This window comes from Tamandua tetradactyla, chromosome 2, assembly GCF_023851605.1.
Source record: "Tamandua tetradactyla isolate mTamTet1 chromosome 2, mTamTet1.pri, whole genome shotgun sequence".
NCBI lineage: Eukaryota > Metazoa > Chordata > Mammalia > Pilosa > Myrmecophagidae > Tamandua > Tamandua tetradactyla.
The window spans coordinates 117,221,080-117,236,185 of record NC_135328.1 but is presented as its reverse complement, the minus strand read 5'-3'; the positions used below and the strand labels follow the sequence as shown (position 1 = coordinate 117,236,185).

Genomic DNA, 15,106 nt, shown 5'->3' with positions numbered 1-15,106 from the left:
CTTCTCATAACATGCCCCCTACCATGATTCCTCCATGGCCAGCCTCACTGGAACATTTTATGCTTTGGAAGAAGGACAAGAGTTTATCCATCTGAAAGACACACCCTCTCCTAAACCATCTATCCTTGCTTGACTTGTCTTTCAGGCTGTGCCTAGAGAAGATATCCTTGGACTATTCTACAAAGCTCATACTTTAGCTTCACCTTGACCTAGGCTGTAGTTCTAGTTTGTTGGCTTCTTCTCCTGGCTTCCTGTTTCATGAAGCTCCCCGGGAGGCATTTTCCTTCTTCATCTCCAAAGGTCGCTGGCTGGTGGACTCAGCTTCTCATGGCTATGTCATTCTGTTCTGATCTCTCTGAATCTCCCATTCTCCAAAATGTTTCCTCTTGTATACGACTCCAGAAACTAATCAAGATCCACTCAAATGGGTGGAGACATGTCATCACCTAATCCAGCTCAGCAACCACTCTTGATTAAATCACATCTCCAGAGAAATGATCTGATTACAGTTTCAAACATACAGTATTAAATAGAGATTATTCTAGCTTTATGAAATGGGATTTTGATTAAAACATGGCTTTTCTAGGGGATATGCATCCTTTCAAACCAGCACAGCTGTCGACAGGCTAAGCCATTTTTCTTACCTGTGTCTGATTCTGATTATAATGTGAAACCATGGGAAGGTGTCATGCCAAAGAGCCATCCTATCTCAATTCCATTTAATTTCAATTTCTTCATGGTGCTGACCCAGAAATGAGACAAAACAGGAATCTAACTTTCCACGGATGGCAAAGCCATAGCCAACCCACAAGAGTATTACTTCTTATAATGCTGTCATGTCTGTTTGCATGTCAGCTACTCGAAAACCAGCCATGGCTTTCACACTGATTATCTCACATCCACATGTTGACCCAGGAAGTAGATGGGAGAATGACCCTGTCGTGTAGGTGTGGGAACTGGGGAGACTCTGAGATGAGAGTAACAATGACTACACCATGGTCACAAGATTTCTAAGAAAGTTCATCTGTGTTAGAATTAGGTTCTCCCTCCTCATGGTCGGGGCCCAGTCTGCACCCAGGCCTTCCCAGGTAGCTGTGGGGAGTGATGTGTTGAGGAACCTTGGTCCAATGAACAGGATAGCATGTTTAAGGAGGATGAGCAGTTAGGAGTCAAGAGGGGCTTTCATGGAGGACATAACGGTTGAGAAGTTTCAGTTAAGTGGCTTAAGGAGATGACCTCACTTCCCTTGAGCTGCAGTCCAGTGGAACATAGAACCCTGGTAACCAGGCACCTAGATTCCACAACAGCCCACCACCAGGGTCATTTAGCCAGAGATGGTCGACAGATCAACATGTTCTCGTGTTGCATTTGTAGAGCACAAGTTTCTGGCATGAGAAAAGCTAGGAAGGAGACATTTTTCAATAGATGCAGGCGTTGGCCGAACCCTCCACCTCGTCGCCACTGTCAGTTAGTCAGGGAGTTCCCGAAGGTAAGTCAAAGTGGCCCAAGGTCAGACAATTCAGGAAATACTAGCATTGTCATCCTGCCTCTGCAGCCCCATATCAGTCCTGCTTTCAGTGTGAGGAGGAGTGAAGAACGGGTTCATCCACGGTCAGGTTGGAAAACCTCATGGGCATTTTTTGGTCACACCTGAAGTCATAGATGGCTGTTGGGAAGGCAAGTGGTGATGGTGAGGTAATCCCCATGCAACACATTAATCCTGGGCCCAAGAGTTGCCATCTCCTATCAGTGTGGACTGGGCAAGTGTGCAGACACCTGTCCACCTGATCAGGGTGGCAGGGATGGCTGGGGCGCCCCCCTGTGGTGATGGCCAAGAGGGCCCTTAACCTGGTCATCAGTGTGATCAAGTGAGAACAGAACCTCTTCTGTGTGTCTTAATGGACTGGGCACCCATCCCACCCCTCTGGTGAGAACCCCTGTACTCAAATGGGTATGTCACACACATACAGGGAATACTAATAGCTGGAGCCATGGAATTTCCATAAGTGTGCAGCAGTTCAGTGCCACCAATAGTCTCTTACCATGGCTGCTTCCCTGTTTTCTCCTGGCCCAGCTGTGAACATGCTGTTCTTTGGCCAGACTGGTGTCAGGGGGGCTAATGGAATCCCTTTAGTGATTTGATTTCCAGATGTCCAGTGCAAATTGGATTCCCATCGACATCAGGTGACCATTTGGGTTTGCTCTTTGCTGAGACTTCTGTTCAAGTCACAGTCTATGGGGGTCTTTCTCCCACCTGGCTCCTCCTGGCATTTGGCTTTTGCCTGAGCAGGGGTCACCATGGTTGCAGGTTCTCAGAACTCCCTTTAAGGCAAAAGACATTCAAATCTGGCTGTTGGTGTGAAAACAAAGATGTTTCACCATCTCTGTCTTCTCCATGCACTGCCTCTAAAGTGGGGAAGAATGAGAGGGGAGCAGACCCTTCCCCTCCATGTCTGGAGCAGAGCCTCCGCCAGAGGATGGAGGGAAGATCATAGACGTCCAGTGTGAATGGTTATGGCTTCTGTCCTGCAAAAAGTTGAGTCCCCCCTTGAAGTTTCCTTATCTCATGAATGGGGGTGGTTGGTGAGGATTCACAGGAATAAAGCGCTTTCCACACATTGCTACACAGCTTCCACTATTACTCAGCCCCCTGAATGATGACAAGTCTTCATGACTTCATAATTCCTTCACCAGAATTTTTATTTGGATTGTGGGATCTTTTTCTACTAGATGAATTTCTGCCCCACTTCTTGTGCCTAGGCAGGGGGTCCACGGAAAGGCAGGTCTGCATTCACCTCCGAGCCCTGCACCTCTCCTGGTTTCCCAGCTCCTTGGTTAACTACCTGCTACTGCTCTTCCAGTCTCAGGATGCAAATGTGTCACCAGTCCAGAGTGACCTGGAGGAGTACACCGGCAAAGTGGGAGCATGGGAAAATTTCCTGGAGCGCATGGTGGCAGCTGTCGAGGAGGGCAACCAGGCCGGCGTATCCCTCCTCGTGTTCCATTACTGGCCCTTCCGTTCTACCCAATGGGTCCTGGACCGAGTGTCCAAAAGGTGAGCACATGTTCATCCTCAATCTCGCAACAGCTCTGGATTGTATGAGCTGAATATCTGAAGGAGGTCATTGCAGCATCTTGCCTCCGTTTCCTTCTCTTGCTAGTGGGGTCATAGCAGGACCAACCTGCTGAGGTCAGAGTCAGAATTGCATGATGCAGACCTTGGAAAGTGCTTCCCCATGCCAGTCTCTCTGGAAAGGAAGCTCAGTGGGGAGGGCTTCTCAACATCTAGAAATTTCCTTTCCACGTCAAGAGGCTCTGCTCCTCCAAAGTGATCTTTGGAGTCCTGTATTCCCATTCGAAGGAGGTTTGAGATTGCATCTCAGTGCATTCGGTCCTCAGTGTAGCCTGAGTCCGGAATGCTGGGGGCTGGCAGAGGTGCCCCAGGCCTCACCAGTTATCTGGGAAGATGCAGCTCAGGGATCATTCATATATCTTCATCAAAGATCTATGGAGAATAATCTAAGGGCAAGCAATTTGAAAGGCACTTAGCCTACTTCATTGAAGGAAACTGCAAAGTGCTCGTGGCCTTGTGTTTGCCTGAGTCGGGGGTCCACAGTAGTGGTAGACGTCATCAGTCGGGACACAGCCAAGAAGGTACATGTGACACACCCATAACCCCTCTAGGTATGGCGATAGCTGCACTTTGCGTGACAGGGATGGAGGAGGCCAAGAATGCCTAAAAAAGTGAGTGAGGTCCGGGTGAGGAGAGAGGGGCTCCTTCCTGACAGCCCAGGATGGGACGTGGGGGCCGGTGCCAAGAGTGACTGGACAGGTCCCTGAGTCCATCTCATGATTCCCACGGGAGTGCAGAGATCTGGGCTCCATTCCCTGTAGGGTGACAGAACTCAGACCCATGGGAGAGTTCCTGGGGCACTGGGTGTAGAGTGCTCCCCGGGGCTCAGAGCCCACTCTAGACGCACCCAACTCTGCTGCCCCTCCACCACGCCAGCAGCACACAGACAAAGATCAGGAGGTGTGGGGAGAATGCAGCTCACACATCCACCTCACTACCCAGTCCTGTGAGCCTGGCTGCAGGTGGCTGCAGTGGGCTGTGCCCGTGCCCTTCAGGGACCATGACAGTGGAAGAGGAGACCCTCACATGGCTGGCAGAGAAGGAGGCATGACTTCAGGGCATGACTGCAGACTGAGGTGACATGATGGCTCAGGGGGACCTGAGGCAGGGGACATGCTCTGTTCCCTCATCAGGCAGTTGATGAAGCTCCTTCTGTGTACAAGTGCAGTGCCATTGAGTCAGCAGACACAACCCCTCCTCCTTCTCATGACAGTTCTGTTTCAGTGGGAGGGTGCCCAGCAGAGACAGACAGAAATAGAATGTCTGGCTGGTCTTGCCCAGGAGCCCCGCACCCGAGAGGGTGGTCACCAGAGGGCAGTGTGGCAGAAACGGTTGTTCCACACTCTGCGGCCCCGTCCACCCCCAGCATCTTCTCCTGCCTCCTGCTCACCTGGCTCCATGAGTTTCCTGATGATTTCTGCGAGACCTCACACTTTCCCAGTCTCAAACAGCTGGTGGCCTTCACCCAGATGGCACTGCCTGGGTCTACCCTGGAGAGGCAGGCTCAGCTCCTCCTCTCTGAGCTGGAGCCATCAGGGCCCAGTGAGACCCAGACACAGGGTGAGGAGCATGGAGGTAGGGATGGGTGGGGTGTAGAGGAGGAGGTGGGGGTCACAGGGGCAGAATCCCTCTTTTGCCTGTGGGCAGGAAGTCAAGGGGGACATTGGCCCCCTCCCCTGAGCACTTGCAATCTGGAAGACTTTCTGAGGGTGGCGTCCTTGGGGAAAGTGGTGCAGGTAGAGGCGGTACAGGCTTTTCTGGGTCGAGAAAGCTCCATAGAAAGCCAGTTCTGTTGGTGCATTTCCACCTCTTGGGGCTCTTATGTGAGACCCAGAGTTTCAAACCACTGTAGTGCCCCTTCAGGGCCAGTTCCATCGTTGGCAGCAGAAATCCTGTCACCTACAGAGCAAAAGGCACCTGTAACAGCGCCTCCAATGCCACCTACTGATGTGGAGCCACTGTGGCCTCCAGAGCTCCTTCCACCTTCTCCGACAATCATCACTCCAGCTCCAGAGAGGGAGGCAGCTCTGATATCACCTACCTGGCCACGTCCAGAGGCTGCATCATCCCCAGATCGGGAGTCGAAGCTGGAGACATCACCTGCTTTACCAGCAGAGCTGGCGGTGGCTCTGATGCCAACTCAGTTGCCACCCTCAGACCAAAAACCTGTGACTTCTCTTGATCTGGCACCTGCTGCCTCACCGCCTGAGGCACCCACTGAGCAGCAGGAGGCAGACCAGGTACCACCTGCAGTGCCATCTGTTGAGCTGCAGTCAGTGCCAGCTGTCACTGCACCAGAAGATCACTCTTGCTCCTCACGTGGGCGCCGAGAACAGGGGTTGAGGGAGCGGAAGGTCCCCGTCTTGGCGTTCCCTCCCAGGCTGCTGGCAGAGCAGCTCACCAAGATGGACGTGGTGAGCAACTGGACTCCTAAGGGGGGAATGCGATGGACCTTTTCTGGCATCTGCTGTCCCTGAAATGGCATTCGCAGACCTGGGGTCCAATGATCTGGGTCCAAATCCAACTCCACCATTTTCCACCCTGGTGATGTGGGCAAGTTCTTCATTCCTAAGGCCTCATATTCCCAGCTGGAGAGAACATCACAGGACACTGCCCTGACCATGCATGTCAGAGCACGGGAGTGCAGACAATCAACATCTTAGGACCAAGGGGAGCTGGTCAGAGACTGGCATGTTGCGGTTAAGAAGGGAATATCAGATGTGCAGCAGAGCCCAGGGCTAGCCCAGCCGTCTGTCCCAGTGGCCTCCATGGCCTCCACATGCATCAGACATGATGTGTCCTGGACATGAGGACAGGCTCCACACTAAGCTCCGGGATGTAGCAGCAGCAGGGGACATGCATGTGAATGAGATTAGAGGGAGTCAGGCAGCTGTCAGGAGCACAATGTACTCCCTGGGCTGCTTCCTCGGCATGTGGAATTGGAGTCCCCATCGTGATTGGCGGTGGTGAGGGAGGACTTGAGGAAAATGTAGCTCTCTCCTCCCAGCCAGCATAAGGGTCCTGGGTTTTGCAAATGCTGAGCACCTTCAAGGAGCAGAGAACCAAAGCCAGAGGCCCCTTCATGGCCCAAATCACAATGTCCACCTGCAAAGCTGCTGCTTAGAACACTGAGCAGAGGCCTGTGGATGGTGGGCTTTGCGTTGGGTGGCTCAAGGCAGTGTGACACTCCTGTTCTCCCCAGGAGCTGTTCAGGAAGGTGGTAGCTTTCGATTGTGTGCAAGCCATCTCGACCCTGTGCTCCGAGAAGGGTGAGGAGCACCTGGCGCCCACCATCTGCGCTGTCATCACCCAGATGCACCGTGTCTCCAACTGTGTAATAACCACCTGCCTCAGCGGCCAGAGCACGACAGCCTCGGACAAGGCCAGGATCCTGGAGCACTGGGTAGAGGTGGCCAGGGTACGCTGTGGGCGAGCAAGACCTCCCAGCCTCCTGGATCCTTGGTGTCACTCTTGGCTTTGATCAGCTCTCAGGATTGGAATCTGTGGTCTAAGTCACTCCGTGGACCCCAGCCCTGGGAATTTCCTGGCACAGTCCTTTCCTTGCCTGTCCCAGGAGTGGGGCACTCACTTCCTACCACTTCTCCTTCCTCAGCTGGAGCTAAAGCTCTCCTCCCTGAGTTTTGTCATGGGCTGGGCACAGGCTGTGCCCTTGGGGTGTTTCTGCATGTCAGGGTCATCCAGAAGTGGAGATGCCAGTTCATTCCCCCTTCTCAGCTCATTCCTTTCTCCTTCCCCAGGAATGCCAAGTGCTCCTGAACTTCGCATCCCTGGATGCCATCCTGTCTGCTCTATGGAGCAACTCCATCCAGCACCTGAAGCAGACATGGAAAGAAGTTTCCAGGTGGGCTGGCCCTCTCCATAGCAGCCCCTGGGGGAACCAAGGATCTTGCCAAGGGCAGGGCATTGTCCCACCAATGGCCTTAGCCCTGCTGGATGGCAGCACCTCCTGTGGCTGACAATGGAATGGGTGGGGGGTCTGAGTCCCCTTGTGACCTCAGCAGTCCTACCTACAAAGAGAGTGGCTGACCTGTCCGGTAAAAGCCAAGCTGTGGGGGAAACTTTTGAGGGTTTTCTCCAAGGCACTGCATTGCTTTGCCCAACCAAAATCAAAATGAGATAAGAAGCCATCTCATTTGACATGGGAAATGGGTCCCATATACTTTGGAGGGTTTATAGACCCTCAGTTTCCAACCCATTCATCCAGGCCATTGGGATCCCTGAAGTCTAAAATCAAATGGATTTGCACTCACACACATTCTTACCATCCCCCAAACATTCTGTTCTTTCTCCTCCCCAAAGGGACAGCATTGATCATTTGGAAATGATGAGCAAAACCTCCCAGAAAAGAGAATTGCCAGGCCAGGTAAATTGGAGGCAGGTGGTGGCATCATGGTGGGAATATTCCTTGAAAAATTCCAGGCCAGTCTTGTCTAGACTAAGAGGGAGAGGTATTTGTTTGGCTAGCCACTGCTCAGGGGCAGTTCGATGGCAGGAGGCACTGGTCCTTGGGTATGGTAGAAGTAGCTAGGCCATTTCAGGAACAGATAATAAATGGAAAGGTTTAGCCTGTGTCCTTCTCACCTGTAGGATTCTCCTCTGTTCCCACATGGGCAGTGACATATGTCCCAGCTAGGGATGAGAATTGCTTGGAAGATTTATGAATTTATGTCCATTGCTGTGTGGACATAAACAGTTCTGGGAAGAGGGAATTTCCTAAGGGGCTCCTTGGTGAGAACAACATCTGGCATGGCCTTGGGGAGCAATGGCGGTCAGAGACTCCAGTGGACTCAGGATGGCAGGACTGGACACCCACAGCTCCAGAGCCACCTCCACCTTCTCCCTGCATGACTCACCCACTGGGTTGTCGCTCACAAAGCATGAGGGTGGGAAAACCAATCAGTGGGCAGTGGTGCTGAGTGCTGAGTTGACTTCAGCTTGGACTAAGCTGGGCAGAGCCATTCACTCCTCCGACTCCCAGCAGGACCAGGGGCAAGTGACAGCCCTGTGGGGCCTCTGTTCCTCATGTGCAAATGCTGTGAGACCACGCTGTGCTGCCTTCCTCACAAGGGAGCCCACAGGGTTCAAGAGAGCACAGGAATGTGGTTGAGCTTTCCTCTGGTTCTGATGGGAGAAGGTGCTGGAGACAAGCACCCTTTTAACATTATGGAACACTCAGTTATCTGAGGCACATTTCATACCTGCACTTGGCACACAACACAGGAGACTCAGGGTGGCCAGCCAACTTGGTCAATGTCACACCACAGGGAGTGCTGCTCCTCGGTTGCCTCGCAGTCAGGGCTGACAATTGGTGACAGCAGCATTTCTGTCAACTGACACCTCCAGGCTGCACAAACCCCAGTCAAGTTGGTGGGCTGATGGGGTGAGGGGAGGATGGCTTCCCTGACCTTGTCCACCCTGGTAGGAGGGGATCTCTATGGAGTCCAGCAGGGAGGTGATAGCAAGGAGAGAGCAAGAGAGGCCACTATGGGAGAGAGTGAGGGTGCCTGAAGACACCGACAGTCAGGGTGGGGTTGGCATCCATGACTGTACAAGGCTCACTTCTTCTGGCACCACTGCTTTCTGTGCCACTGAGCCTGGGGAGCCTCCATTAGGTGTGCCATCGTCTGGACCCTGAGATGGAGGCTTGACCAGGTAGTATATAGGAGGCCCTGATTGTTTGCAGTCAAAGGAAGGCCTTGGCAGAGCCCAGTTGAAGGTGGATCTGGGAGAGATGGTTGAGCAACCTCATAGTGTTTTGTGATTTGCCAAGAGCCATCACTGGGAGGTGACAAGCAGTGCTCTTGCAGTCCAAGGGGTTGGAGGGGAACTCGGTAGGAGGTGGCTGGGGGCACCAGATGTCGGCTGGGTGAGGTCTGGGTGGGGGAAGGGGAATGAGAAAAAGAGGCTTCAGGGTGGGGGCCTTGGGTGGGTTCCAGCGGGCTTGGGCACTCCATCCCACACCTGATGCCACTGTTTTCCCCCAGCCCACTGTTCCCGACCTGTGGACGCTCCTGTCAGAGCTGGCCTCCCTTCAGTTAGCTCCCACGGACTCTCGGGAAGTGAGTAGGACTTCGGGCCAAGAGGAGGGAGTCGAGTCCCATTAGCATAGGGAAGAGAGCCCCTCCCTGAGCGCTGTGTTCTCAGCCCAGGGCCCAGCTCATCTATAGGAGCCCTGGGAGCTAAGGCATCATGTCCCCCTTCCAGCCACGGAAGCAAAGTTTCCCAGAAATCATAGGCCTTGTCCTTCCCCCGCATCCCCTCCTGGCTGAGCAGGACACAGACTGTCCCTCAGGTGTGGGCATGGGGAGAGAGTGCAGTCGGCCCCTCCATTGTGAGACTGCTGCTGAGTCCCTTCCTTCCTGATCCACAGTCTCCCCATCTGCATTCAGAGATGGTTAGGCTGGAAGGTCCCTATACCTCTGCCCAGGGCCCCCTGTTCTGGTGCCCAGATCCTTGAATAGGTCTGAGCCCTGTGACGGCTGGCCTGGCCCTGGTGACCCTTCCCAATAGTGCACAGAAGAGGGTGAGGGGGTGGGTCAGGGCCTTTTGGGGCCTCTGCTGATGGATCTGGCTTTGTGTCTTGCAGGGGAGATTGAGAAATTATGACATAGGATTGAAGGTAAGGAGCTGGGGGCATCACTGCAGGGTTGAGGTATGGGACAGATGATCTGAGGCTCACAGGGCATGACATCTCATTGCTCCATCCACCTTCAGTTTCTCACCAGGAGAGTGTTTCACAGAGACCAGGTAGAACTTCCCCACGGGGGCTGGGGCGGTGCTGGCATCAAGGACATTTCCCTGTAGGAGGGTCTGTGAGAATCCTGGGCTGAGATCAGGGAGGCCTTGGATGAGAGTGCAGGGCAGGAGGCAGCTCCTGTGACCAAATCCACAGATCCCAGCTGCAGCCCCACTCCCACCCAACAAGGCCACCCTGGCCTCTTCTCCATCTTCTCTTTCCCTCTGCCCCAGGAATACAAGGTCATCCCCAGGATCGAGCGCCTCCAGGCAGGATGCATCTATATCTACTTTCGGCCCATGGAGGAATTTAGGGCCTGGTTTGGGGCTGTGGAACAGCTCAGCATTTCTGAGTGGTAAGGCCAGGGCAGAAGGTAGCAGCAGCAGGGCCCCGCCATGAGCTGTGGCTTTCTGTAGCCTCACAGCAGCCCTCTGCCCTGTAGCTTCCATCTGTCTTGTGAGCAGGAGCCCCCGGCCCTGTCAGCCAGCAACATCCTTGATGCCCCAAACCTCCCAGAAGTTGGCAAGCCTTGGAGCACAGGGTGAGTTCCCTTTCCAGGCCGGCAGGTGCAGCTGCCTCGGAGCTCAGTGTCTTTTTGGACTCAGCATCGCCTCAGGGTGTCTACACTTTAGTATTGGGGACCCTCCTCCTCTCCTGACCAGCCCTGTGACAGCATTATGGCCCCATCGTACAGGGCCAGGTTGTGCCATGATGGAAATAGGAAATGCTGAGTGATCATTCTAGTGTCTGGGCTTCAGGGTTCCCGTGGCCTGCAGGAGCCCTTGGCAGGGTGGCCAGGGTGCCAAGGGCAGTAGCCATAGGAGGAAAGTGGATGGGTCCCTGACATCAGCCCCAGCTAAGGCACCCTTCTATCCAGCCCCCAGGAACTCAGTGCTGAGCCCAGCTGCAGCAGTGCCTCCCTGCCCAGTGTCCGGCTCCAGCTTGGGCGTGACCGCAGCAGTGGAGTCACAGCTGTCTCACTCCCCGGACATGAGGCCGATGCCTCCAAGTCTGACCAGGAAATGAGTGTGGGCCTCATCTCCAAATGCCCTGATGGCCAAGAAGAGCAGGTATCTGCCCATTTTTCTCCCTCAAGGTCTGTCTTCTGGGCCCCTTTCAAGTGCCGGCCTTCCCCTCTCCACACCCACAAAAGGGGTCAGGAGTCCTGACTTAGAAACAGATTCTCAAACCCCCTAAAGCTCGTCTTCAGCTGAAAGTGTCCCACAGGCTCTGGGGTTGACCCTGCTCTCACCGTCCTCCCACAGATTGGTGACTCGACCTTCAAATCAGATCACCCACAGCCCGGGGCCCCTCTGAGTGCCCACAGAGCCTCGAGCCCCCTGCAGTCCTACAGAAAGCAGGTGGACGACTCCTGCATCATCCACGTCAGCCTGGATGGGGACCATGTCAACATGCCAAAGAGCATAGTGGTGAGCTGGGTGGACAGCTGACCCCGGGGTCCCCTTGCCTGAGAGGCAGGAATGCAGAATGATTGACATGTTCTTTCCCTGCCCTCCTGGAACCACAAGCCTAGTTGGTTGAGAAGGACAGACAGCCACACAGATCCACAAGTAGTAAAGAAAGGTGTTCGGTGTCAGTCAGGGCCAAGGACAGTGGACATAGATGTGAGGCTTCCACCTTGAGGTGGGCCAGCCTGGGAAAACCTCACTGAGGCAGCCCCTGGAAGAAGGGAGGGAAAGAACCGCATGGAGAACCCCAAGCTCCACATGGGCCTGGCCCAACGGAGGCCACTCATGGGTCAGAGGTGAAGAAACAGGGCCCAGGGGATATGATTGAGGTCACGGAGGCCTCAGGGATTGAATTCCATCTAACTGCATGTAGGGGAGAGGCAGGGAAGCCAGTTAGAGGGTGCTGCCACCACCCAGGAATGGAGTGTAGGGACTGATGCAGGTAAGAGGCCATGAGGGGAGCAGATTCTGGATAGATCTGCTGATGGAGCCACCTCATCCCGACCTGCACAAAGACTGCCTGAAGTGCTGGATTAGACATATGCCCAGCTCTGCAGTTCAGTTTTAGACTGGAGTTTGGGTGGGTGTATTGAGATGTCGCTAGTATGACTCTTTATCTGAGCCCTGCCCAAATTCAGGGCTTGGCACTGGAGTGGGTCCCCTCAACCACCACATGCCTGGCACGCAGTAGACTTCTGGGCATCCAGCTCCTCTTTGTTGCTGCCACCCAGGCTTAGATTAGATGTCTGTTCTCAAAGTCACTAATTCTGTCATCTTTGAGTGGCCTGTTCAAGAGGACAAATCTCAGGGAGAAAAGAGATGCCCATGGAGTGGTGGGAGGAACTGGCCCCAAGTGACCACATCTGTCCCCAACACCCTGTTATAGGGTGACCTCTGGAAGCCAGTAGGAGCTGAGCAGGCCAAGGATCAGAGGCAAGGGGCTCAGCCCTAGGGCAGTGACCTGTAAGGGAGACATGCCTTTCTTGTAGGAAATGGGATGGAATGATTGGAAAGGGCCTTCCTTCCATGGAGGCCTATGAGGGGAACAGCAGAGGGCAGTGGGGCTACTCTACAACGAGACCCAACTGGGGTGGGTCTTTGAGCCCTGTGCTCCCTGCTGAGACAGCTCCAGCAGGGCCCTTGCCACTGCCCTTGTGGGAGCCAGCCCCAGAACCCATGTCCTGATGGCCTGTCCCCCGACATGCCCAGATCACCTGCCATAACAGGGCTCCGGCTGTGATCCTCAAAGCCCTGGACGAGTACCACCTGGATCTGGAGGCAGCAAAGGAATACAAGCTGGTGCAAATCATCTCACCAGATCGAAGTAAGTCAGAGAGCTGGTCCAGGAGTTTCTCTGTGAGGGGCTTCCTCAGCACTCTCCTCCTAGCCCCCGCCACCTGGGGTGTCTGCCCAAGACAACCTCCAAAAGGGAGATGTTCAGCATTTCAGGGTCCTCAGGGTCTGAAGTGTCTCCCCCTGTGACTTGCATCTCCTCTCCATGTGTCATCCCTGGGTGTGGCCCAAGCACTGGAGCCCTAGTGCAGACTGTGGGATTGAGATCCAAGACAAAGGCCTCTCTTCTTGCCCCAGGAGCTCTGCGGGCAGGGCACCCTCTAGCCAGGATGGGCTGAGTTGTGCATTGCAAGCAATCATGGGTCTGTGGACACCAAGAGCAAATATTGAAGTCCATGTTTTATGATGCCAAGGCAAAACAAAAGCCTCTTGATCCTCTTTGGAGTCTCCAGGGACCCAATTCAATATTCCCAGCAGTGACACGGAGCCAGGCAGCCTGGGGTCTGAGCCCATACAGCACTTATTCACGTGCTCTCTGCCTGTTTCTTGTCCCCAGTGGGAGAGGGAAATACTCCATGTGAGAGCACAGAGCCTCTCCATACCCTGTAAGGGTAACTTTATTATTATTTTTATTTTTATTTTTGGTGAGCTACTCATGGCTTCTCACCGATTAGCCCAGGGAATCAGTTCTGACTCCCAGATCATTGTTTCCTATGTCCTACCTTATCTTCCATCAGCATTTTGTTGAGATGAGCAGAGTAAATGGGACTGTGTCTTTCAGAAAAGGAAATCTGAGTTCCCACAGAAGTAGGCAGATAACAGAGGCAGGAGCAGGAAGTCTGATGAGCATTATGGTGCAGCACTCTCGAGGCTGGAGCAGTCAGGTAGCAAAGAGAATCAGAGCAGAAGTCAGTGCTCGCTTGAGGGACCTCAGGCCGTGGAGGACTCCCTGGTCCCATCAAAGGCCTGTACTTGGTCTGCCATGCCTTGGGCCTCAGTTACCCTTTCCCCAAGAGTGCAGTATTCAGGGACATCTGCATTCGAGAATGCTTCTTATAGCACCTACCTCCCCATCAGTGAAGGCATCAAGCACTTGGCCATAAGATGTGCTGGTGGGAGGACCCTCTGTTAGCTCTAGGCTGAGGTTGCCAGGGGTGCAGTCAGAGTCACGTGTTAACAAGATTTGTTGGCTTCAGTGCTTCTTGAGTTTTGCCCTTGGGCAGGCATCAGTCCAAGGACTCTTTGGTGGCCCTGGAGCTAATTGGGGGACTCATGTCTGTGGGAGAGTCTGACTTTGTGTGCTGCCCAAGGGGTGGAGTGCTTTGGGAAACCCCATAAGCACAGCTGACTGTGCCTCTGTCTGTCCCCACCAGGGCTCATCATTCCTGATGACAGTAATGTATTCTACGCCATGGACCCTTCAGGAAATTACCACTTAGTTCTAACAAAACCGACCTTCTGCGTGGTGAAGAAAAGAACACGCTCCACCCTTTTTCGCAGGAAGAAGACGGGGCTCAAGTGGTCAAGGGGCTGCTTCTAAGTGGCCCTGATGCCTGTCGGCCTTAGGGTCACCCTGCCTGTCTCCAGCTGGTCAGGTGGCTTAGCTGTCCCCAGTGGGAATAGGCCAGTCCAGGCAGCCTCTTCCCTCCCACCAGTGACCCGGGGCCTCCCAGCCCCAGGCAAGTTCCAGCCCTGAGCCTTTCCTCCTTCCTGGCATGACCCTGCCCCTTGACAGGTTCACCTGGACTCCAGATATTATATTGCCACCCTAAAAATAAAAGACGTAATTTTATATGAATTTTGAAGTCCATGATGGTATTTTGTTTTCATACTTTTATCAAAACCTTCCGGGGCATGTTAGCCTGCAGTATAGGGGCATCTTCCTACTAGTATAGGGCACTGAATTAGTGTAAAGCAGGGAGTAGCTCACAATTTTGCATCATAGTTATCATAGTAGAGAAGTTGACAGGGATTCCTAATGTCTTTGTCCTCCTTTATGCTCATTCTTTTAATGTAATCATAAGGCAATTTCCTCAGCAGATGTGGAAATTTTGGGCACATACAGGCCAAAATGTCTTATTCTTGGCTAGTAGAGAAAGTTGTTCCCGATTTAATGAATTCCCCAGCAGAATATTCCTTTACAATGGTAGTTTAACTTGCTGGCTAAGTAGGGCTTTTAGAGAGCACGGGTATGACTGTTTGCCCTTTTGCTAATACTTTAATTGCATTGGTTATTTATCAATGTTCTTCCAGAGATTTCAGGATTTTGGATCCTCATTATTTATTTATTTATTCATTTTTTAGCTAACATAGCTGTCACATTTGGTTTGGTCTCTCTCTCTCTCTCTTTCTCTTTCTCATTTTACTTTAGTTCATCATTTTGAAAACTGTCAGCCTACCACCTCTATATTATTATCTTATTTAGTTTTTGTACAAGCTTGTTATTATACTAGA

The 15,106-nt window shown here is 53.1% G+C and overlaps 1 protein-coding gene across 8 annotated transcripts; it reads left to right on the top strand.

The window, feature by feature from the left end:
- The first annotated feature begins 1,285 nt into the window (after positions 1–1,285).
- On the top strand, positions 1,286–14,434 carry LOC143673728 (ral guanine nucleotide dissociation stimulator-like). 8 transcript variants are annotated; one of them, XM_077148607.1, is made up of 16 exons: positions 1,286–1,489; positions 2,862–3,055; positions 3,685–3,744; positions 4,500–4,693; positions 5,039–5,547; positions 6,336–6,551; positions 6,892–6,995; positions 7,454–7,517; positions 9,139–9,213; positions 9,741–9,773; positions 10,124–10,245; positions 10,333–10,431; positions 10,768–10,960; positions 11,156–11,320; positions 12,586–12,683; positions 13,434–14,016. In XM_077148607.1, the coding sequence occupies exons 1-16, from the start codon at positions 1,352–1,354 to the stop codon at positions 13,753–13,755; spliced, it is 2,586 nt and encodes an 861-aa protein (XP_077004722.1). In that variant the 5' UTR covers positions 1,286–1,351; the 3' UTR covers positions 13,756–14,016. The 8 variants fall into 8 exon arrangements, with proteins under 8 accessions (XP_077004722.1, XP_077004721.1, XP_077004724.1 ...); XM_077148606.1 differs by having other exon boundaries at positions 2,413–3,055; XM_077148609.1 differs by having other exon boundaries at positions 1,286–2,535.
- Positions 14,435–15,106: the final 672 nt, after the last annotated feature.

Coding starts and splice junctions, on each gene's coding strand:
- LOC143673728 (XM_077148606.1), top strand. CDS start 2,655: ATGATGACAAGTCTTCATGACTTCATAATTCCTTCACCAGAATTTTTA. Junction 3,745..4,499: donor GGCCAAGAATGCCTAAAAAA/GTGAGTGAGGTC, acceptor GTCCACCCCCAG/CATCTTCTCCTGCCTCCTGC. Junction 10,246..10,332: donor CAGCTCAGCATTTCTGAGTG/GTAAGGCCAGGG, acceptor TCTGCCCTGTAG/CTTCCATCTGTCTTGTGAGC.